The sequence below is a fragment of the Bolinopsis microptera genome, chromosome 3 (assembly GCF_026151205.1).
Source record: "Bolinopsis microptera isolate Bmic1 chromosome 3, MBARI_Bmic_1.0, whole genome shotgun sequence".
Taxonomy (NCBI): Eukaryota; Metazoa; Ctenophora; class Tentaculata; order Lobata; family Bolinopsidae; genus Bolinopsis; species Bolinopsis microptera.
In genome coordinates, this window is record NC_087074.1 from 20371345 (window position 1) to 20395949 (window position 24605).

General features: G+C 39.3%; 4 protein-coding genes across 4 annotated transcripts in view; 1 reads left to right on the forward strand and 3 right to left on the reverse strand.

Moving 5' to 3' along the window:
* The window catches only part of LOC134813368 (uncharacterized), a 359978-nt gene that overhangs the window by 50343 nt on the left and 285030 nt on the right, over positions 1-24605 (forward strand). The window lies entirely within an intron of this gene.
* LOC134813488 (uncharacterized) overlaps positions 1-24605 on the reverse strand; it is an 87447-nt gene that overhangs the window by 24899 nt on the left and 37943 nt on the right. The window lies entirely within an intron of this gene.
* On the reverse strand, positions 266-5612 carry LOC134812114 (elongation factor G, mitochondrial-like). The gene is given in 16 exon segments (XM_063819306.1): positions 266-743; positions 922-1073; positions 1267-1642; positions 2156-2310; positions 2449-2615; positions 2806-2901; positions 3055-3202; positions 3336-3428; positions 3594-3705; positions 3916-4033; positions 4036-4098; positions 4275-4445; positions 4627-4734; positions 4871-4966; positions 5118-5210; positions 5411-5612. Coding segments are annotated over 16 exon segments (2253 nt in total). The 5' UTR covers positions 5571-5612; the 3' UTR covers positions 266-598.
* On the reverse strand, positions 5772-7296 carry LOC134812140 (putative RNA polymerase II subunit B1 CTD phosphatase rpap2). Its single transcript, XM_063819359.1, has one exon. It carries the CDS (start codon positions 7289-7291, stop codon positions 5945-5947), a length of 1347 nt encoding a protein of 448 aa, XP_063675429.1. The 5' UTR covers positions 7292-7296; the 3' UTR covers positions 5772-5944.

Sequence of the window (24605 nt, forward strand, 5' to 3'; positions counted from 1 at the left end):
AAAGGCTGGTGTGTTATGAATTTTTAAAGTCAAAAAGCTAAAATTGTCTGTAGTTTGTAACTCCCTGAATATCATAGCCCATATTAAAGAACCTAAAGAATTGAACAAAACCTGGAAATCAAGTAATAATTAGGTGAATAAATAATTAGGTAATAATTAAGTAAATAAATTGTATGCAGTTCAATCTAACCAACGGGTATTGTTAGGCGAAAACTTCTTCGATCCATGTATTATGTATAATGGAATGGAACAAATAATAATACGATTTCAGGTGCTGTAATAAATATTGAAACATTATAAATCAAGTACAATCAGGTCACGGTGTTCAGATATTCTCAAAATTTAACACCATTAAAAAGGCAAAACTTCAACCTTTTCATTTAACTAGGCATATCATTATCCATCTAGCATATTAAATCGAGGTCACACTATGCAGTTCAAATCAGTTCAAATCAGTCCTTCAAATTTCAATAGCTTTAGATCACGGAACACAGACATATTGTGTAGAATTAAAGAACACCAAACAGTCACCCTCCGGTCCACTCTCAGGCACCGGTTCAGCTCCAGGCACTGGTAGTGGTAGTTTAGATCTGTGGTCCTAGACCCCGACTCCAGAAGCCTGTTGGTTCTTATAAGCTTTAGAGTCCCTGTATTTGGAGATTAGCTGCTCTTGTAAGTGGTAATCTACTTCTTTGTTTTCTTTAAATTCCATCGTAAACGTTCCCATTCCAGATGTGTGTTTCCTGGGGTTACATTTGTATCACAATTTTGGAAAATTCAATTTTACTTACTACTTTAGGCTGTCAAATTTTAGGTTGTTTTTTTCAAACTACCCACCCCGATTTAAAAACTGTATCAAATTGTTTAATTGTAGGTCAATTTACCGGTCGATATAATATAAACATAACTATGTACACATACCTGAGGTATGAGCTGTATCCGAACATGACTTGCAGTGGAGCAGACGCTGTCACATGACACAGACCCTCCTGAATATCCAGATCCTTCATCTTACCCCCTCTCTCGTTTATACTCTGTATTACATCCCCACTGTAGTCCTTAGGAGCTGAAACCTGGGACAGATAGACTATATCTCGTGTGTACACCAGATAGAGGAACCTATATTATCTGATATACAAGCAGGGAATGAAACAGTAACGCTCTAACTAGATCTGCGAGAATTTGATAAAAACGTCAAAACAAGGACAGTTGTAAACATGAGATGTGAGAATGCTATTTAAAATACAAAAACAAGTTGACTGCTACCTCGATATCCATCCAGGGTTCCAGAACAGTAGCCTTCTCCACAAAATGCTCCTTTATAGCATAATACCCAACTCTAGAGAAAGCCCAGTCAGACGAGTCCACGTTATGAGTCCTGCCTCCTCTCAGAGTAAACCTTATCCCTGATATCTTGTGACCAGTGAGTGCTCCCTCGAGACACGCTTCCCTCACTCCCTTCTCCACACTCTTTATAAAGTTACTGGTTATCATCCCCCCTGTCACACTGTTAACGAACTCTACCTCTGCGTTCGCGTCCTCTAAGGGCTCTATCTCTCCGTAACCCTCCCCGAACTGTCCTCGTCCTCCTGACTGTCTCTTGTAGGTAACAGCAAACTCTACTGGCTTTGTTAGTGTCTCTCTGAGAGGAAGGTTCTATCAGCATATGTAGTGTTTAACAGGGTATTTTAAATAAAACCGTACAACACATGAATAAATACTAAATAGGGGTAGATATCATTTTTACCTGTAATTGACGGTGGGTTCTAACCGGTAATTGACGGTGGGTTCTAACCTGTAATTGACGGTGGGTTCTAACCTGTAATTGACGGTGGGTTCTAACCTGTAATTGACGGTGGGTTCTAACCTGTAATTGACGGTGGGTTCTAACCTGTAATTGACGATGGGTTCTAACCTGTAATTGACGGTGGGTTCTAACCTGTAATTGACGGTGGGTTCTAACCTGTAATTGACGGTGGGTTCTAACCTGTAATTGACGGTGGGTTCTAACCTGTAATTGACGGTGGGTTCTAACCTGTAATTGACGGTGGGTTCTAACCTGTAATTGACGGTGGGTTCTAACCTGTAATTGACGGTGGGTTCTAACCTGTAATTGACGGTGGGTTCTAACCTGTAATTGACGGTGGGTTATAACCTGTAATTGACGGTGGGTTCTCCGAGCTGAACTTCACAGTCATACTCCCTCCTTATCCTCTCAGCGTAGATATCTAACTGTAATTCTCCCATCCCACTGATAACAATCTCCTTGTTCTCGGGGTTAAACTTACTTCTGAACGTGGGGTCTTCTTTCTGTAGGAGTGGCTTTGTTAGAAACTGTATACAAAACAATTGTCATAATGATTAATAATCATGATAGAGTAATTATTTAGTAATGATTTAGTTATATTGGGGTAATTTCACAGCACTAAAATGTGAAATGAAACTCACGACAAAGCGAGCGAGTGCTTTTGAGAACTTGTCGTCATCTTTGTGGTGCAAATTCTTGATTGCCATGGAGATGACTGGTTCAGGTATAAACATGCTCTCCATGGAGACGATATCGTTCTTAGGAATCTTAGCGTCCACAAACGTGTCCCCACTAGCACATGCAGCACCTGGGAGAAATTAAATTGTTCTTATCTTTCCGAAACAAATATAACTAATCATGTTACAAAATGCAGCTTTTCGATACAGCAGGTTGTTTGATTCAGAGGCTTTCAAATAATTTGAGTCAAATCGCCATATTGCCATATAAGGTAGTATTGATATGGTTACATCACCATATAAGGTAGTAGTAGTACTAACCGACCATAGCTACAATATCCCCAGAGTAAGCAGCCATCACGTTCTCAGTCTCGTTACTGTGCATCAGAACTAATCTGGGTACCCTCTGTTTCTCACCTGCAACCCAGTTATAGGGGGTTTTAGTCTTATAACTACAGCAAAGTATCATTTCAGAATCCCTTTATATCCCACAAAAGCACTTATAGTTGCACAGCACTAATTAACACTAGGTAGGCTCACTGCAATGTAATATTTAGTAAACTAAATTACCGGTTCTAGTATTGATCATCTGACCGCCCCGTTTAAAGCAGCCCTGGTACATTCTAATATAGGTGAGCTGACCGAACTGGTTCTCCTCAAGTTTAAACGCTAATCCTACAGCTGGGTTAGAGGTAGAGCGTTCAGACGACATCAGCACCTGGACAATGGTTATAAAGTTCAGTAAGTTGGTTAAAGAACTTGAAAAAGTAGAGAATATTGCAATGTTTGCGTCCAGTTATAATCATACTTAATCACTTAATTATTTTTAATTGTTTAATAATGGTAGTTACCTTCTCCTCTGTGAGAGCGTTGATGGCGTAGTTCTGAACCTCACTAGGGTTAGGAAGGTACGTGTTCACACAGTCCAGTAGAGTCTGTACTCCCTGAAACACTAGACATTAGTAACCTTGGTAACCAAGACTTAGTAACCTTGGTAACCAATACTTAGTAACCTTGTATCTACGGTGCATAATACGTTCATTATTATCATTGATTATGTTGCATAATTAAAAAGGTCAGCACAGTTCAAGGATTTATAAATAACTGACCTTGTTCTTAAGAGCAGACCCACAAATAACAGGAGTAAAACTCTGTGTTCTCACTGATCTCTTAATAGCCTCCTCTATAGCTAAGTTACTGATCTCCTCCTCCATTAGGTACCTGTGATAGGAGACAGTTAACACAGGGAGGCAGTGCACGTTAGATATTATTTAGCAGTGTTACCATAGTAACATTACCCTATATATATGGTGATGTTATAGATATCACATACGTTGAATAGGTTACTTAAGTAAGGTGGTTACAAGCTGGTTACTAGGTTATTACAAGCTGGTTACTAGCTTATAACTTGCTGGTTACTAGGTTACTTACATTTCCCCGATTTGCTCGTCTACATTACTAAGGCTCTCCACCAGCTCCCTCCTCTTGGTAATCAGTTCCCCCTCCAGAGAAGTAGGTAGGTCCTTGTAGACCACATTCTCCCCGTTCTCCCCTCAAAGTAAACACTTCTCTCTCCCAACACGTCTACTAGTCCTTCGAACGTCCTCTCAGCTCCTGGGAGGAGTCACGTGTTCAATCACGTGTGTAAGTTAGGACTGCTACACGTATATCACGTGATACGTTTTTTAAGGAATTGTTGAATCCACCAGTCAAATAAATAAGTAAATGATGTAATTACACAGTGCAGCGCAATGCATCCCCCCCCCCCCCCCTCACGGCACTAAACTTACCTATAGGGAAGTAAAGGAAAGCAGCGTTGAGTGCCATATTATCCCTCATCTGTTGTATAGTTCTATCAGCGTTAGCAGCGTACCGGTCCATCTTGTTAATAAAGCTGATAAAAGGAACGTTGTACCTCCTCATCTGGCGCCATACTGTGTAGGTCTGAGTTTGTACACCGCCTGAAGAGAGTGCGGTTATAAGGGATTTTAACATAGTTAGGAATATCTTCTCATCTTTACTGAAACTGCAAACTAAATTAGGATTTTTGCATTGATTCAAGTGGTTCTAATGAAAATAACTGAAAAAACAACAAATAAACTTGACACGACAAGTGTTTTTACTATAATATAAGAAACTGACTTGAAGCACAGAGAACCAGAATAGCACCATCCAAAACCCTCAGAGCTCGCTCCACTTCAACTGTGAAGTCTATGTGTCCGGGGGTGTCTATCAGGTTCAACTGGTTACCTGTGAAAAAATGGGATTTCACAATTTATTCATACTCTTGATTTATTTCAAAATTTAAAGAGGAAAAATGTATTTAACAAGTTGGATCCTACAGAGCATCCCAGTTAATCAGAACTTAGCTCGTTTCACCACCAACCTTTCCAGAGCAGAGAAGTAGCAGCAGATTTAATGGTGATTCCTCGCTGCTTCTCCAGTTCCATACTGTCCATCTTAGCTCCTACACCGTCCTTACCTGACACAAACATGTGTGTTAAACCTAACCGACTCTGTAAATTGGGAAAATATTGACGGTAGTTATTGTTAGTGAGAATATATACGACGGTCATTAATTGACCTAATAAATAGCAAATGATCGTGAACCAGAACAACAAGTTACCACAAACCTTTGACATCGTGAATAGCGTCTATTCTCCCGCCGTAGAAGAGAATTCGTTCGGACACCGTGGTCTTGCCGGAGTCAATATGTGCTGACACTCCTGACAGATAGTTAATAAGGTGATCTAGTGACAAAAACAGTCATACTTTAAACAGATTTACCCGGATTTGATTAATTCATTTGGTTTCAAAATAGGTGGCTTAGAGCTGTGAGCTAAGCTTTTGAACTCCGGCGAAATCTCGGCCAACTCAATCATCTTTATATCGAATTTGAATAAAATGTTTCAAAAATCAAACAAACCGATATTCCTGATGTTCTCTACTTTGGTTTTGACAACATCGTCAGGGTTGAAGACTTGAGGAGCAGCTGATTGGGCAAGACATCTGTTTGGGCGTGTAGTGGACCGTGCTAATAAATAACAGGGGCGCTTGCCAGGGCGCTGCACTAAACTCCGCAACATTATAGGCTGGCTGCTGGGGAACCTGCCTTAGCCTTCTAAAATAGTAAGGTGTTACTTTAAACTTTTAAACAATGCTTACAAATGCAAACTATGGATTTGTCCACAGTCGTCAGTTAGTCACAGTATTCAAGTTCGTGTACTTTAATCACAGAATATGAATATTAACTGTTCATTGTTCAATAAAAACACCTGGTTGTGAATTACGTAGAATAACAGAAAATAACGGAAGAATGTAAATGAATTCATTAAAAAGCCTCGTATATAGTACGTTCCACCCAACTATTGACTTATTAAATTAAAAGAATAATTTACTTGTAAGGTGCTGAGTTAATTAATATTAATACCAATATCACTGGACAACTGAATGTTGTTGTTTAAAACTCAACATCACCTAAACAAGTTACAAAGTTCCAAAAACTCTTTTTCTTTAGGTACAAAATCATTAACCTGCTCCCAAAGGAAATTATTAAACTGTTTCTCGTTAAAACTTTCTTCAGTACTGACAACAGAGGGAATGATAACGAAAGTAAGGTGGCTGAGATAACTAAAGACTGTTTCTCAGTAAACATACAGTTGAGACTACTTATATTGAGACACGAGACCAGCTTTATCATCACCGAGGAGACCTCACCGTATCTGAAGTTAGTTTTACACAATATCCTCTCTATCGCGGGCTGAAGTTTGGAGATTACGATACTCTGTCTTTGTTGCACCTGGTTGATGCTGTCTATCTTGGGTAAATGTATTGCAGAAACCGGCTCTTTTGGTGCACTGTTCTCTTCTATCTTGATAGAGTCATCTTTAAGATCGGTTATATCTGGTAATGGAGCTTTATTTTCAATCTGAGATATCCTCAGATCGTCATCCAACAAACCCTCCAAGTCATCGTCCTCCTCTAGGTCGTCTGGAGTGGTTACAGTGGACAAAGTACCTGACAAGTAATCAGAGGACTGACTAGTTCTCCACTGAGTCAGACAATGTCTTATAGTTCCAACAAAAGATAGTTCTGGAATACGATTAGTTGTCTCTGATTCGTCCTCAGAAACATCATCATTGTCGTTTAAATCCAGCCATGAAAACTGTCCCTGTACAGATTCCATGATATTTTCCATTGGTTTTATCTCACGGGAAGAAGGTTGTGTCTCTGGTGCAGGATAGGCATGCTCTTTAATAGTTACTGGTGTTTTACTAGCCACCTCCTCGTGAAGATGCTTCTCGTCTATTTTCTGGTTTCTAGGCAGTTCCTCGTCATCTGATTCTTCAGCTTTTAGGGGAACTATTTTAATGTTAGAGTGAGCAGACTTTGGTATGAGCCACACGGGCTCAATAGAGAGCTGATCTCGTAGATTCCTAGAGTAGCTGTAACAAGTTGAACTACAGAACATGTTTCTTTCTTCAAGCTTGTAAACCTTGTTCAACTTTGCATTTATCGCATAAGTTTGTTTTCTGATTACTTTGGGAAGGCTATTCTGGCAGAGGGGATATCCGCAGTTTTTTATTATTGACCGTTCCTCAACAATGTCATTGTAAACACTCTGATTGATGAACCTCAGAGATTTGTTTAGTAACTGATAGGAGACGGGGTTGTCAATTAGTCGCTCTACTATCCGCAACGCTTTCTCTTCCCGAGCTACTCGCTCTAAGATCTTGTCCTTTACTTCCGGGTTTACTGTTCTCTTCTTTGGTTTCTTCCCACGGATAGGAGGGTTTGCTTCTGCCATACCTAAAATATAAATAGTGGTCAATATCAGCTGATAATATTCTTATTAAGTTAGATTGACGAGATCAACATTTTGAAATATTCAAGTGCATCATTATCACCCATATCAGACAATTTTCTTATACGATCAAGATTATGTCCTTGACCCTTCCAACCAACGGGTATTATATTGTATTAAGACACGATACGTCATGAGAGTTTGTAATAGTAATTCATATCACATATAATGAGATAATCGTTCTATCAAGCTAAAATTTGTATTATATCCTAAATTTATATAAAACTAGAAAGCCCGTGGTCACAGGGAGGCAGCTAATAGTATTCTTTGGTAGTCAGTTTTATAGCATCAACAAATATCCATCACAACCGAAGATATAGCCAATTGAATTATAGCTCGCACTGAACACCACGTAATAACAAAACAAAAAACGATCAAAATGCCCCTCTCAAATCCTTGCACGTGCACGTGCAATTTTAACGCCGTTACCATGGTTACTATGCAACTTCCTATTTCTGATCTATTTGCACGTGGGCGGTCGTAGAAATAATTCTTTGAATTTTATAATATAAAATACTAAAAAAATCACAATCTGTCAAACTTTATCCAATAAAAATTATGAAGATCACATGAATCAAATAATAGAAATTAGAAGCCGAAAACGTTTTGTGGTGTTTTGTTACATAAATTGTCAATATTTGATAAACTTTAAGGGAACGTTTTCGCAAACAGCAGAATAAATTAACCCCTGAGTAGTAACTAAAGACCTAATTCATTATGAATCAAATCTATTTGAACATTAACCCAACTCTAAAGATATCCAACTGTTAAAAAGTTATCAACTGTTTTAAACTATAAAGTTATAAAAGCTACCAACTTAATAGAACTATACAAAGGATGTACACGAGTGCAACCAATTTGCCATCTTAACAAGTCACCTTCACCAGTAACCTCACTTACACCCAACTCATTCCATGTAAAAGTGGCTAAGCAGTAGCGCCTGTCGGGCTGTGTATCATTACCATGTTGTATTAAATCGAACGTAGGCAACAAATGAATTTTGTCTGCTTTCACAAACTCAGGATGAATATGAAGTCCCTGAGGATAATCTTCCTGGTCAAAACTGATGTTTACTTTGAACTTGTGGGGTTTCCCTGATTTCATATCAGGGGTAAACTTAAGAATAAATCCACATTTTCCAGGAAGATGACAATCAGTAGTGTCAGGGTGCTTGAAATTAAATGCATAAGATTGTGAGGTCTCAAACAAATCTTTAACTGTACAAGAATTCCAGCTTAATATCTTTTTGTCCGGCCCAACTACTCTTCCAACTCGTCTAACACTCTCTTCCTTAGATGTAAGATCATTGCTATGTTCTTTTATTGTAACAGCCTTTTGGGAGAATCCTGGTGACCACAATTCAATGAATTCAGGCGATATTCTACTCCATCCTCTCTTACGACGAACTATTTCCATTTCATGTACCATGTCACAGGTAAGCCATCCACTGCAGATCCGAAGCCCTTCAATTAACATGTACAAATTAAGTACAAGAGGAGATTCTCTGGCGGTATTAAGATATTCCTGGGTACTCAGTCCTCGAAATCTCTCAAATGAGGAAAATATGTGGGGAATTTCTGTTGCACTTAAAAGATGTGCAGATGCAGGAAGGATGGTCTTATTTAATGGCAAAGAGGAATTTAAACTTATTGTTTTCTTAAACTCTTTCATAGACCGCCTGTACAATGTATTTACAAATAATGCATCAGAATCAGATGATTGTGTAGCACTATCCAAAACATCAAACAGTTCTTCAAAAGAAGCCTCTTCATCAGAAATACACTTACAAAGATCAACATTTTGTAGGAGGTAACGAGAAGCTTCATCAAATATCATTCCCTCACCTTCCAGATTCTTCTTCATTATCTTTAACAAGATAACAGGATTACTGCTTGTAATCTGCAACATTAAATCTAGTTGACTAGTTTCTAGTTCAGAGTAATTCCTCATGTAAGGCTCAACAAATATCTCAGCTCTGTTCTCCAGACTACAAATCTTCTCTAGGACCAGGTCTAGAAACTTGTTACATTTCATGACCCTGCTACAAAACCTGCCCTCCTCAAACAAGAACAACAAAGTCTGGTAATCAGAGGAGGGACTCACCCCACCCACCAGGCTGGTAAAGTAGTCCCCACACCTCCCTGCTAACCACTCTACTTTGAACACGTGACACAGCTTGTTAACATCTCTGAACAAGTCTTTCTCCAGCAGGATCTCCCCGCTGTACAGGGCCCCCAGGAACCTCTTCACTGCCTCCCCCGCAAAGTCCTCCATCTGTAGCTCTGTCTGGTGTAGTTCCAGGAACAGGTGAACAAACACTGAACTGTGGTAAGACAGGATCAGAGAGTTTGCTCTCTTTTCCTCTCCTCCTTGTAACTTTAGGACCACGTTACCGTGAAACTCACAGTGTAGGTTCTCTATTCCAAAATCTAACGGCACTGTCACCTTCGGAGCCATGTTTCTGATAAGGTAACTGATTAGTAGAGGAATTGTAAAATAATTCCTGATATTATATAATGACTTTGATATATTTCTCTCACAAGTAGTTTATTTTAGTAGTTCAAAAAGATAATACGAGTTGTCATTTATGCGTTGTATATTGTATATAATATTACCAGTCAAGCCATGGTTGAAATAATGAAATTTACCTCCGGAGCCATGTTTCTGATAAGGTATGTTATTAGTATTAGAGGAATTATACAGTTATTCTTTATATAATGAGCTTCTGAATGTCTGATTAGATGTTGGATTATGAAAACGTCGAGAATATTCAAGTTAATAGTTATCTTGAAAAGAAATTATTCACATACAATACAATGTTCAAACTTTTATTCCAAACATTCGTATCAAGGTTAAAAAGTGCTACATGCGTGAAAGGTAAGGCTCAGTCATGATTTAACGGGCAAATCCAAACCGAGAGAAGTTAAATCGAATTAAGAAATCTAGATTATAGTAATTGTAACATTGAGACTTGCTTTCTTCAACTATATACAAATCTTCATATCTAACTTACCATCAGCTGTCTAAATTTAAAGAATTCATTAGAAATCACATCTATTTGGAGATTATTCCAACTCTAAGGCTCATGGTAGTCGGGTGCCGCGCGGACTTATCGCTCGGTCGATCGAGCGATAAGTAGCTCCTTATCGCTCGTGCGCGTCGTCACTTCAAGCACAATTGCGCGTCGTATCGTACTCGATGCTTGCCAAAGAGCTTTAATACTTTGGTTTTGGCGTGTTACATCTGAAGTCCAGAAGATGAATCCGAGATTGTGGAACCAGATGATACGGTTTTTGAGGCATTTTGATACGGTCATTTCAGTCTTTTAAAGTAGTTTCAGAGTGCTGGAAATGGTTGTACGGTGTAGGGGGATGTGTTTACTAACTATTTTGACGTCAAAATTGTCGCCAGAGGCTCCCTGAGTCATGGAATGAACGGAATGAACAAAAATGAATTTTTTTTCTAAAACTCGTCGGATTGCCCCAAAACAGGTAGGAATCGTTTGGTATTGATCCTGATAGTGTTCCTACAAAGTTTGGTGGCCCTAGCACTCCCAGAACGCCCACTAGAGACTTAATTCCATTTCCGTATCAAAAAGCTGGTTCCTGAGTATCCGATATTGATACGGTCATTTCAGTCTGTTAAAGGGGCTGCAGAGTGCTGGAGATGATTGTACGGTGTAGGGGGATGTGTTTACTAACTATTTTGACGTCAAAATAGTCGCCCAAGACTCCCTGAGTCATGGAATGAACGGAATGAACAAAAATGAAATTTTTTTCTAAAACTCGTCGGATTGCCCCAAAACAGGTCGGAATCGTTTGGTATTGACCCTTATAGTGTTCCTACAAAGTTTGGTGGCCCTAGCACTCCCAGAACGCCCACTAGAGACTTAATTCCATTTCCGTATCAAAAAGCTGGTTCCTGAGTATCCGATATTGATACGGTCATTTCAGTCTGTTAAAGGGGCTGCAGAGTGCTGGAGATGATTGTACGGTGTAGGGGGATGTGTTTACTAACTATTTTGACGTCAAAATAGTCGCCCAAGACTCCCTGAGTCATGGAATGAACGGAATGAACAAAAATGAAATTTTTTTCTAAAACTCGTCGGATTGCCCCAAAACAGGTCGGAATCGTTTGGTATTGACCCTTATAGTGTTCCTACAAAGTTTGGTGGCCCTAGCACTCCCAGAACGCCCACTAGAGACTTAATTCCATTTCCGTATCAAAAAGCTGGTTCCTGAGTATCCGATATTGATACGGTCATTTCAGTCTGTTAAAGGGGCTGCAGAGTGCTGGAGATGATTGTACGGTGTAGGGGGATGTGTTTACTAACTATTTTGACGTCAAAATAGTCGCCCAAGACTCCCTGAGTCATGGAATGAACGGAATGAACAAAAATGAATTTTTTTTTCTAAAACTCGTCGGATGGCCCCAAAACAGGTAGGAATTGTTTGGTATTGACCCTAATAGTGTTCCCACAAAGTTTTGTGGCCCTAGCACTCCCAGAACACCCATTATACCCTTGGCTGGATTCAAGAATTTAGAACCAGTTGAGCAGATAAAACGGATTTTGAGAAATTTTGTCTGCTTGTGTTGTTGCAGAGAGTTGAATTTGGTTCAACAGTATTCAAACAAGATGTGTTCCAACTTAGTTTTGTAGCCCTACCAGTTTCAGAACGTCCACTAGAATCCGGTTCCATTTTCTTCCAAGAAGCTGTAGACAAGGTTGTTTGAAATTTAAATTTAACCTCTCTGGTAATACAACTTTTTACTTGGATGGATTTCAATAATTAAAGAGAGCAGATTGTTACTTTGTTATTTTTGAGATTTGATTTTTTGATATCATATGTATAAATGTATAAATCAGTTTCTACAAATTGTAACAGCAATTGGCAGTAATAAAGCGGTAGTAATAGTTTTGCACAACATCAATCATAATATCATTCAATACTTCAATACCTTCAAAATAATTTAACTCGGTTATAATAATTTAAACGCAGATCTAAAAGAACTAAGCACAGTAGTAGGATGAACTTCCAGGCAAGGTTGGAGGAAGGTAGAGGTGAAGCTGTGGGTAAGGATAGTAGGCTGGGAAGGATCCATTTCTGATCCAGAGCTGATGATTTGGGTTGAACTGATGATTTAGGTGGTACAGATGATTTGGGTTGAGCTGATGATTTGGGTTGAGTTGATGATTTGGGTTGAACTGATGATTTGGGTTGAGCTGATGATTTTGGTTGAGCTGAAGATTTAGGTTGAGCTGATGATTTGGGTTGAACTGATGATTTGGGTTGAGCTGATGATTTGGGTAGAACTGATGACTTGGGTTGGGCTGATGATTTGGGTTGAACTGATGATTTAGGTGGTACAGATGATTTGGGTTGAGCTGATGATTTGGGTTGAGTTGATGATTTGGGTTGAACTGATGATTTGGGTTGAGCTGATGATTTTGGTTGAGCTGAAGATTTGGGTTGAGCTGATGATTTGGGTTGAGCTGATGATTTGGGTTGAGCTGATGATTTGGGTTGAGCTGATGATTTGGGTTGAGCTGATGATTTGGGTTGAGCTGATGATTTAGGTGGTACAGATGAGTTGGGTGGTACAGATGAGTTGGGTGGTACAGATGAGTTGGGTGGTACAGATGAGTTGGGTGGTACAGATGAGTTGGGTGGTACAGATGAGTTGGGTGGTACAGATGAGTTGGGTGGTACAGATGATTTGGATGAGGGACGAGAGGAAGACAGTTCCTTAATACAATCTAGACTATGTTTGGAAATAGATGGATCAATCTTTACATAATCAGAAAACTTAGGCAAATCTATATCTGAACGTTTCAACTTCTTACTCTTAAACTTAGGTGCTTGCTCGAAATCCTCGTCTGAGTCGACAGAGGGTTTGACTGAATGTTTACGTGACTGATTATCTAACTTGGCACCTAGTTCCTTCTTATTCTGGAGTACCTGTTCGGCAGAACAAATCATAACAGAGTACGACTTGTCTGCCCGAACTTCCTCAACAGAATGAAACAACTGGTCAGAGTATCTAACTAAAATCTTAGAACTTATGGAGGTGTGGAAACTTGCAACTATTCCATCTAATACTTTCTGGCTCTCCAAGAGATTAAACTTAAGAGACCTATCAGTTATTATGCAGCTATATAAATTTAAGAGAGCCTCTACAGAGCCATCCTTATCTAGTGAGCAGTGGTCAGAACATTCATATACATCTAAAGTGTGCTTACAGGGGAAAAAGTGCTTAAAGAACTGTTGCAACTTATGAGATAAAGGAAACATGAGCTGAACTAAGGAACTACAAAACAATCTAACGTGGGGTATCTTAGGACCTGACTTAAGATCAGAAATGAACACATAAGAACCACACTCTAACCGCAGTACTACAGAGGAGCACACGGTCAGGGGGTCAGAATAAGCATGTGATAAAGGAGGCAAAGCATCCTGCATATTATGATAATATACACCTAAAGATGAATCGAACTTGTGGGAGTCACGAATGAGCTCAACCACGGCATTTACCTGAGATGTATCCATAGGGAGTAGTCGTGTTGACTGAGTTAGCTGTAAAAAACAGCCAATAAGTAAAACTCAGATAGGGAGAAGTGTAGTCAAAGAACTGGTTGTAGGAAACAACACAGTCCAGATAGGAGTAGGAAGGGAGGACTCAGAACTAGTTGTAGAAAACAACGTAGTTTAGAGTAAAGTAGGCAAAGAAGACAGGCACGTAGCGTAAACTACAAAATAAAAATGTGTATTTGAAAGATAGAGCTTAAAGTTGAAATGTCAAAAGATTGTACTCAGTGTGTGAAATAGTAAACTGAAACCGGGTGAGCTATATTTCACGAGGGTATTTATACCCGCTTCATCGTGACAGGGATAACGAGCCAATTGTTTACAAACAAGCAGCAAGCATGTGAATCCTTCTTGATAAGGTTCAGATCACGTTTGATCGCATGCAGGGTTCTTGTCTCCGATAGATCAGATCATTGTCTTCTAAGAAGATCATATCCTCGTTCTTGCCCCCTCTGGCTCCAGTGGATCTCATCATTACTCGATAAGCATCGGATCAAATGATTGCCTCAAAAACCGTATCATCTGGTTCCACAATCTCGGATACTCAGGAACCAGCTTTTTGATACGGAAATGGAACCAAGTTTCTAGTGGGCGTTCTGGGAGTGCTAGGGCCACCAAATTTCATTTTTGTTCATTCCGTTCATTCCATGACTCAGGGAGCCTCTGGCGACAATTTTGACGTCAAAATAGTTAGTAAACACATCCCCCTACACCGTACAACCATTTCCAGCACTCTGAAACTACTTTAACAGACTGAAATGACCGTATCAAAATGCCTCAAAAACCGTATCATCTGGTTCCACAATCTCGGATACTCAGGAACCAGCTTTTTGATACGGAAATGGAACCAAGTCTCTAGTGGGCGTTCTGGGAGTGCTAGGGCCACCAAACTTAGGCATCCAATCTTTGCAGTTGTTTCTTTCATGGTAGTTGCGAGCGTCTATACTTTCAGTCTTTAGCTTGCTCATTTTGTATTTACATCATTTGTACAAGACTAGATGGTAGCCATGTTCTGTGTCCTAAACCTAACTTTAGTGTGCATGTTATCTATTATGTTGGTCTCAGTTTAAACCTGAAAGCCATTGAATATGTTTGCCACTGCTTCTCAGCTGATCATAAATAATTTAAAATAGGGTTCAGTGTTCTGACCATTTGTGTATGTAGATGAAGCAAGGTCAGGAACCCAGCACGGTGAAGGATTAGGCCGGTTATCTAGCAAAGATCTCTGTCACTATACTTTTGTTGCTCAGTATCATTAGTATCATCATTGAAGATTGTGCATACACAACTTTATTAAAGTAAATGTTAGACAGTGTTATTTCGAATACATCCCAGCACAAATATTATCAGCTTCATCAATCTTGATATCTTAACGATGACCCTGGTCAAACAATTTAAAACTTCTGTAATTTCATTTCTAGTATGCGTATAGGAAATCGATAAGACTTTAAAATGATATGTTCGGCGACCTTTCAGCTCAATCACGAGACTCAGTAGGAGTGATTGAACTGCAAGGGACAATTGAGGCTAACGAATTAGCAGTTTCAAGTTAAGTTTAATATAATAACGAATTAATTATAATAACCAATGAATTATACAGGTTGTACGTACACGCCACAGCATTAAAAACGTTCTGATCGAGCTGCACTTGCACTGATGAGCTGAACGTTTGCGGAGTTAAAATCGCAAGCTACCAACGCGATACTTCCGAATATAGTTGCGCGGCTTATTAGTAAAATTAAAAATTAGCTTTCGAATGTTTATTGTTTATTTTGATTTTGTTGCATATTGTTTTAAATTAAATTATGTCTAATTTACAATTTATAAATAAAATGTATACTGAATACAACAATTTTTTTAAAATCTAATTATAGTCTGAAGCTAATTTTTAATTTTACCTATAAGCCGCGCAATTGCCTTTTGAAAGTTTCGCGTTTGTAGCTCGCGATTGTAACTCCGCAAACGTTCAGCTCATCAGTGCAAGTGCAGCTCGATCAGAACGTTTTTAATGCTGTGGCGTGTACGTACAACCTGTATAATTCATTGGTTATTATAATTAATTCGTTATTATATTAAACTTAACTTGAAACTGCTAATTCGTTAGCCTCAATTGTCCCTTGCAGTTCAATCACTCCTACTGAGTCTCGTGATTGAGCTAAAAGGTCGCCGAACATATCATTTTAAAGCCTTATCGATTTCCTATACGCATACTAGAAATAGAATTACAGAAGTTTTAAATTGTTTGACCAGGGTCATCGTTAAGATATCAAGATTGATGAAGCTGATAATATTTGTGCTGGGATGTATTCGAAATAACACTGTCTAACATTTACTTCAATAAAGTTGTGTATGCACAATCTTCAATGATGATACTAATGATACTGAGCAACAAAAGTATAGTGACAGAGATCTTTGCTAGATAACCGGCCTAATCCTTCACCGTGCTGGGTTCCTGACCTTGCTTCATCTACATACACAAATGGTCAGAACACTGAACCCTATTTTAAATTATTTATGATCAGCTGAGAAGCAGTGGCAAACATATTCAATGGCTTTCAGGTTTAAACTGAGACCAACATAATAGATAACATGCACACTAAAGTTAGGTTTAGGACACAGAACATGGCTACCATCTAGTCTTGTACAAATGATGTAAATACAAAATGAGCAAGCTAAAGACTGAAAGTATAGACGCTCGCAACTACCATGAAAGAAACAACTGCAAAGATTGGATGCCTAAGTTTGGTGGCCCTAGCACTCCCAGAACGCCCACTAGAGACTTGGTTCCATTTCCGTATCAAAAAGCTGGTTCCTGAGTATCCGAGATTGTGGAACCAGATGATACGGTTTTTGAGGCATTTTGATACGGTCATTTCAGTCTGTTAAAGTAGTTCCAGAGTGCTGGAAATGGTTGTACGGTGTAGGGGGATGTGTTTACTAACTATTTTGACGTCAAAATTGTCGCCAGAGGCTCCCTGAGTCATGGAATGAACGGAATGAACAAAAATGAATTTTTTTCTAAAACTCGTCGGATTGCCCCAAAACAGATCGGAATCGTTTGGTATTGACCCTTATAGTGTTCCTGCAGAGTTTGGTGGCCCTAGCACTCCCAGAACGCCCACTAGAGACTTGGTTCCATTTCCGTATCAAAAAGCTGGTTCCTGAGTATCCGAGATTGTGGAACCAGATGATACGGTTTTTGAGGCAATCATTTGATCCGATGCTTATCGAGTAATGATGAGATCCGCTGGAGCCAGAGGGGGCAAGAACGAGGATATGATCTTCTTAGAAGACAATGATCTGATCTATCGGAGACAAGAACCCTGCATGCGATCAAACGTGATCTGAACCTTATCAAGAAGGATTCACATGCTTGCTGCTTGTTTGTAAACAATTGGCTCGTTATCCCTGTCACGATGAAGCGGGTATAAATACCCTCGTGAAATATAGCTCACCCGGTTTCAGTTTACTATTTCACACACTTGAGTACAATCTTTTGACATTTCAACTTTAAGCTCTATCTTTCAAATACACATTTTTATTTTGTAGTTTACGCTACGTGCCTGTCTTCTTTGCCTACTTTACTCTAAACTACGTTGTTTTCTACAACTAGTTCTGAGTCCTCCCTTCCTACTCCTATCTGGACTGTGTTGTTTCCTACAACCAGTTCTTTGACTACACTTCTCCCTATCTGAGTTTTACTTATTGGCTGTTTTTTACAGCTAACTCAGTCAACACGACTACTCCCTATGGATACATCTCAGGTAAATGCCGTGGTTGAGCTCATTCGTGACTCCCACAAGTTCGATTCATCTTTAGGTGTATATTATCATAATATGCAGGATGCTTTGCCTCCTTTATCACATGCTTATTCTGACCCCCTGACCGTGTGCTCCTCTGTAGTACTGCGGTTAGAGTGTGGTTCTTATGTGTTCATTTCTGATCTTAAGTCAGGTCCTAAGATTTTGTAGTTCCTTAGTTCAGCTCATGTTTCCTTTATCTCATAAGTTGCAACAGTTCTTTAAGCACTTTTTCCCCTGTAAGCACACTTTAGATGTACTAGCAGGAACCCGTGAAATATAGCCCTAAACGGTGTCAAGACTCAAGATACTGAAATAATTATTACCTATTTAATTGGCGTTTTTGACACCACTTGGGGGTCCAAATTTTCGGCTCTAAAATCATTATTCCTCGGCCAATTTTTTATTTTTTCATGCTGATTTGGAGGATATTAAAGCATTTGACCCAGCCAAAAAAGTTTCAGTTGTATATCTTTTACGGTTTTTGCAGAAAGTTGCGTTAAAGTTGATGCTGTGGTGTCAGTAAAATGGCACAGATATATATATATATATATCGTCTCGCTTTATATATAGTAAGATATGAATGTTCTGACCACTGCTCACTAGATAAGGATGGCTCTGTAGAGGCTCTCTTAAATTTATATAGCTGCATAATAACTGATAGGTCTCTTAAGTTTAATCTCTTGGAGAGCCAGAAAGTATTAGATGGAATAGTTGCAAGTTTCCACACCTCCATAAGTTCTAAGATTTTAGTTAGATACTCTGACCAGTTGTTTCATTCTGTTGAGAAAGTTCGGGCAGACAAGTCGTACTCTGTTATGATTTGTTCTGCCGAACAGGTACTCCAGAATAAGAAGGAACTAGGTGCCAAGTTAGATAATCAGTCACGTAAACATTCAGTCAAACCCTCTGTCGACTCAGACGAGGATTTCGAGCAAGCACCTAAGTTTAAGAGTAAGAAGTTGAAACGTTCAGATATAGATTTGCCTAAGTTTTCTGATTATGTAAAGATTGATCCATCTATTTCCAAACATAGTCTAGATTGTATTAAGGAACTGTCTTCCTCTCGTCCCTCATCCAAATCATCTGTACCACCCAACTCATCTGTACCACCCAACTCATCTGTACCACCCAACTCATCTGTACCACCCAACTCATCTGTACCACCCAACTCATCTGTACCACCTAAATCATCAGCTCAACCCAAATCATCAGCTTAACCCAAATCATCAGCTCAACCCAAATCATCAGCTCAACCCAAATCATCAGCTCAACCCAAATCATCAGCTCAACCCAAATCATCAGCTCAACCCAAATCATCAGCTCAACCCAAATCATCAGCTCAACCCAAATCTTCAGCTCAACCCAAATCATCAGCTCAACCCAAATCATCAGTTCAACCCAAATCATCAACTCAACCCAAATCATCAGCTCAACCCAAATCATCTGTACCACCTAAATCATCAGTTCAACCCAAATCATCAGCCCAACCCAAGTCATCAGTTCTACCCAAATCATCAGCTCAACCCAAATCATCAGTTCAACCCAAATCATCAGCTCAACCAAAATCATCAGCTCAACCCAAATCATCAGTTCAACCCAAATCATCAACTCAACCCAAATCATCAGCTCAACCCAAATCATCTGTACCACCTAAATCATCAGTTCAACCCAAATCATCAGCTCTGGATCAGAAATGGATCCTTCCCAGCCTACTATCCTTACCCACAGCTTCACCTCTACCTTCCTCCAACCTTGCCTGGAAGTTCATCCTACTACTGTGCTTAGTTCTTTTAGATCTGCGTTTAAATTATTATAACCGAGTTAAATTATTTTGAAGGTATTGAAGTATTGAATGATATTATGATTGATGTTGTGCAAAACTATTACTACCGCTTTATTACTGCCAATTGCTGTTACAATTTGTAGAAACTGATTTATACATTTATACATATGATATCAAAAAATCAAATCTCAAAAATAACAAAGTAACAATCTGCTCTCTTTAATTATTGAAATCCATCCAAGTAAAAAGTTGTATTACCAGAGAGGTTAAATTTAAATTTCAAACAACCTTGTCTACAGCTTCTTGGAAGAAAATGGAACCGGATTCTAGTGGACGTTCTGAAACTGGTAGGGCTACAAAACTAAGTTGGAACACATCTTGTTTGAATACTGTTGAACCAAATTCAACTCTCTGCAACAACACAAGCAGACAAAATTTCTCAAAATCCGTTTTATCTGCTCAACTGGTTCTAAATTCTTGAATCCAGCCAAGGGTATAATGGGTGTTCTGGGAGTGCTAGGGCCACAAAACTTTGTGGGAACACTATTAGGGTCAATACCAAACGATTCCTACCTGTTTTGGGGCCATCCGACGAGTTTCAGAAAAAAATTTCATTTTTGTTCATTCCGTTCATTCCATGACTCAGGGAGTCTTGGGCGACTATTTTGACGTCAAAATAGTTAGTAAACACATCCCCCTACACCGTAAAATCATCTCCAGCACTCTGCAGCCCCTTTAACAGACTGAAATGACCGTATCAATATCGGATACTCAGGAACCAGCTTTTTGATACGGAAATGGAATTAAGTCTCTAGTGGGCCACCAAACTTTGTAGGAACACTATAAGGGTCAATACCAAACGATTCCTACCTGTTTTGGGGCAATCCGACGAGTTTTAGAAAAAAATTCATTTTTGTTCATTCCGTTCATTCCATGACTCAGGGAGCCTCTGGCGACAATTTTGACGTCAAAATAGTTAGTAAACACATCCCCCTACACCGTACAACCATTTCCAGCACTCTGAAACTACTTTAAAAGACTGAAATGACCGTATCAAAATGCCTCAAAAACCGTATCATCTGGTTCCACAATCTCGGATTCATCTTCTGGACTTCAGATGTAACACGCCAAAACCAAAGTATTAAAGCTCTTTGGCAAGCATCGAGTACGATACGACGCGCAATTGTGCTTGAAGTGACGACGCGCACGGGCGATAAGGAGCTACTTATCGCTCGATCGACCGAGCGATAAGTCCGCGCGGCACCCGACTACCATGAGCCTTAAGATATCCAACTGTTAAAAAGTTATCAACTGTTGTAAACTATAAAGTTATAAATGCTACCAACTTGAAACTAATCAGAGGATACATACGTGTCCGACCAATTTGCCACCTTAACGAGCCACCTTCACCAGTAACCTCACTTACACCAAACTCATTCCATGTAAAAGTGGCTAAGTAGTAGCGCATGTCAGGCTTTAAATCTTTACTATGATTGAACATGGGCACCAAATGAATTTTGTCTGCTTTCACAACCTCAGAATGAATATGAAGTCCGTCAGGATATTCTTCCTGATTTAAACAAAGGTTTACTTTGAACTTGTGGGGTTTCCCTGACTTCATATCAGGGGTAAACTTTAAAACAAATCCACATTTTCCAGGAAGATGACAATCAGTAGTGTTAGGGTGCTTAAAATTAAATGCATAAGATTGTGAGGTCTCAAATAGATCTTTGACTGTACAAGAATTCCAACTTAACATCTTTTTGTCCGGCCCAACTACTTTTCCAACTCGTCTAACACTCTCTTCCTTAGATGTAAGATCATTTCCATGTTCTTTTATTGTATCGGCGTCCACTTTGGCTTCTGGAGAACACGATTCAAGGAATTCAGGTGATATTCTGCTCCATCCTCTCTTACGACGAATAATCTCCATTTCATTCACCATGTCAGGGGTAAGCCATTCATCGCAAACATGAACCCCTTCAATAAGCATGTACAAATTTAATACAAGAGGAGATTCTTTAGCAACATTAAGATATTCCTGGGTTCTCAGTCCACGAAATATTTCAAATGAGCAAAATATGTTGGGAATTTCTGTTGTTATTTGGGGAAGTACAGATGCAGGAAAGATGGTATTATTAGATGGCAAAGAGGAATTTAAAGTCATCGTTTTCTTAAACTCTTTCATAGACCGCCTGTACAATGTATTTACAAATGACGCATCAGAATCAGATGACTGCGTGGCATTATCTAAAACATCAAACAGCTCCTCAAAAGAAGCTTCATCTTCAGAAATACATTTACAAAGATCAACATTCTGTAGAAGGTAACGAGAAGCTTCATCAAACATCTTCCCCTCACTCTCCAGATTCTTCTTCATTATCTTCAACAAGCACACATGATTACTCCTTGTAATCTGCAACATTAAATCTAGTTGACTAGTTTCTAGTTCAGAGTAATTCCTCATGTAGGGCTCAACAAATATCTCAGCTCTGTTCTCCAGATTACAAATCTTCTCTAGGACTAGGTCTAGAAACTTGTTACATTTCATGACCCTGCTACAAAACCTGGCCTCCTCAAACAAGAACAACAAAGTCTGGTAATCAGAGGAGGAACTCACCCCACCCACCAGGCTGGTAAAGTAGTCCCCACACCTCCCTGCTAACCACTCTACTTTGAACACGTGACACAGCTTGTTAACATCTCTGAACAAGTCTTTCTCCAGCAGGATCTCCCCGCTGTACAGGGCCCCCAGGAACCTCTTCACCGCCTCCCCCGCAAAGTCCTCCATCTGTAGCTCTGTCTGGTGCAGTTCCAGGAACAGGTGAACAAACACTGAACTGTGGTAAGACAGGATCAGGGAGTTTGCTCTCTTTTCCTCTCCTCCTTGTAACTTTAGGACCACGTTACCGTGAAACTCACAGTGTAGGTTCTCTATTCCAAAATCGAACGGTACTGTCACTTTCGGAACCATGTTTCTGATAAGGTAAGTTATTAGTATTGGAGAAATTAGACGGTTATTCTTGATATAATAATCTGTCTGAATAATATTTTTAATATTATCTAACTAATTTTAAGGCAGTTTTTCGTAAACAGCGTCATAAATGAACCCCTGATAAAAATACGCCAGAGGTAGAAACTAAAAGCCTAATTCATTAGAAATCACATTTATTTAGAGATTATCCCAACTCTAAAGATATCCAACTGTTAAAAAGTTATCAACTGTTGTAAACTATAAAGTTATAAATGCTACCAACTTAAAACGATCCAAAGCATATACACGTGGGCGACCAATTGTCCACCTTAACGATCTACCTTCACCTGTAACCTCACTTACACCCAACTCATTCCAGGTAAAAGCAGCTAAGCAGTAGCGCATGACAGGCTTTATTTCAGTACCAAAATTGAACATCGGCACCAAATGAATTTTGTCTGCTGTCACAACCTCAGGATGAATATGAAGTCCCTCAGGATATTCTTCCTGATTTAAACAAATGTTTACTTTGAACTTGTGGGGTTTAGCTGATTTCATATCTGGGGTAAACTTTAGAATGAATCCACATTTTCCAGGAGGATGACAATTCTTAGTGTCAGGGTGCTTAAAATAAAAGGCATAAGATTGCGAGGTCTCGAACAAATCTTTGACTGTACAAGAATTCCAACTTAATATCTTTTTTTCTGACCCAACTACTTTCCCAACTCGTCTTACACTCTCTTCCCTAGATGTAAGATCATTTCCATGTTCTTTTATTGTAACGGCGTCTTGGGTATTCCATGTATAACACGATTCAAGGAATTCAGACGATATTCTGCTCCATCCTCTCTTGCGACGAATAATTGCTATTTCATGTATCATGTCAGGTGTGAGTAATTCCTTGCAGTGCACCCGAATCCCTTCAATTAGCATGTACAAATTAAGTACAAGAGGAGAATCTTTAGCAGCATCAAGATATTGCTGGGTGCTCAGTCCCCAGAATCTCTCATATGAGCAGAAGATATTAGGAACTTCTGTTGTATTTTGGGTAAGTACAGGTGCAGATAAAACGGTCGTTGATAACGAAGAGGAACTCAAACTCGTAATTTTCTTAAACTCTTTCATTGACTTTATGTACAACTTGCTCACAAATAATGCATCACAATCAGATGACTGCGTGGCATTATCTAAAACATCAAACAGTTCCTCAAAAGAAGCTTCCTCTTCAGAAATGCATTTACAAAGATGAACATTCTGTAGGAGGTAACGAGAAGCTTCATCGAATATCTTTTCCTCACTCTCCAGATTTTTCTTCATTATCTTCAACAAGAAAACATGATTACTCCTTGTAATCTGCAACATTAAATCTAGTTGACTAGTTTCTAGTTCAGAGTAATTCCTCATGTAGGGCTCAACAAATATCTCAGCTCTGTTCTCCAGACTACAAATCTTCTCTAGGACCAGGTCTAGAAACTTGTTACATTTCATGACCCTGCTACAAAACCTGGCCTCCTCAAACAAGAACAACAAAGTCTGGTAATCAGAGGAGGGACTCACCCCACCCACCAGGCTGGTAAAGTAGTCCCCACACCTCCCTGCTAACCACTCTACTTTGAACACGTGACACAGCTTGTTAACATCTCTGAACAAGTGTTTCTCCAGCAGGATCTCCCCGCTGTACAGGGCCCCCAGGAACCTCTTCACCGCCTCCCCCGCAAAGTCCTCCATCTGTAGCTCTGTCTGGTGCAGTTCCAGGAACAGGTGAACAAACACTGAACTGTGGTAAGACAGGATCAGGGAGTTTGCTCTCTTTTCCTCTCCTCCTTGTAACTTTAGGACCACGTTACCGTGAAACTCACAGTGTAGGTTCTCTATTCCAAAATCTAACGGTACTGTCACTTTCGGAGCCATGTTTCTGATAAGGTAAGTTATTAGTATTAGAGTAATTATACAGTTATTGTTGATATAATGAGCTTATGGGCTGTCTGAATTACTGATAAAGATGTTGTATTTGAACAAACGTCGAGAATATTCAAGTAAACAACCGTATCGAAAAGAAATTATTGAATTATTCACATTTCACATACATTACAATGTTCAAAGTTTGATT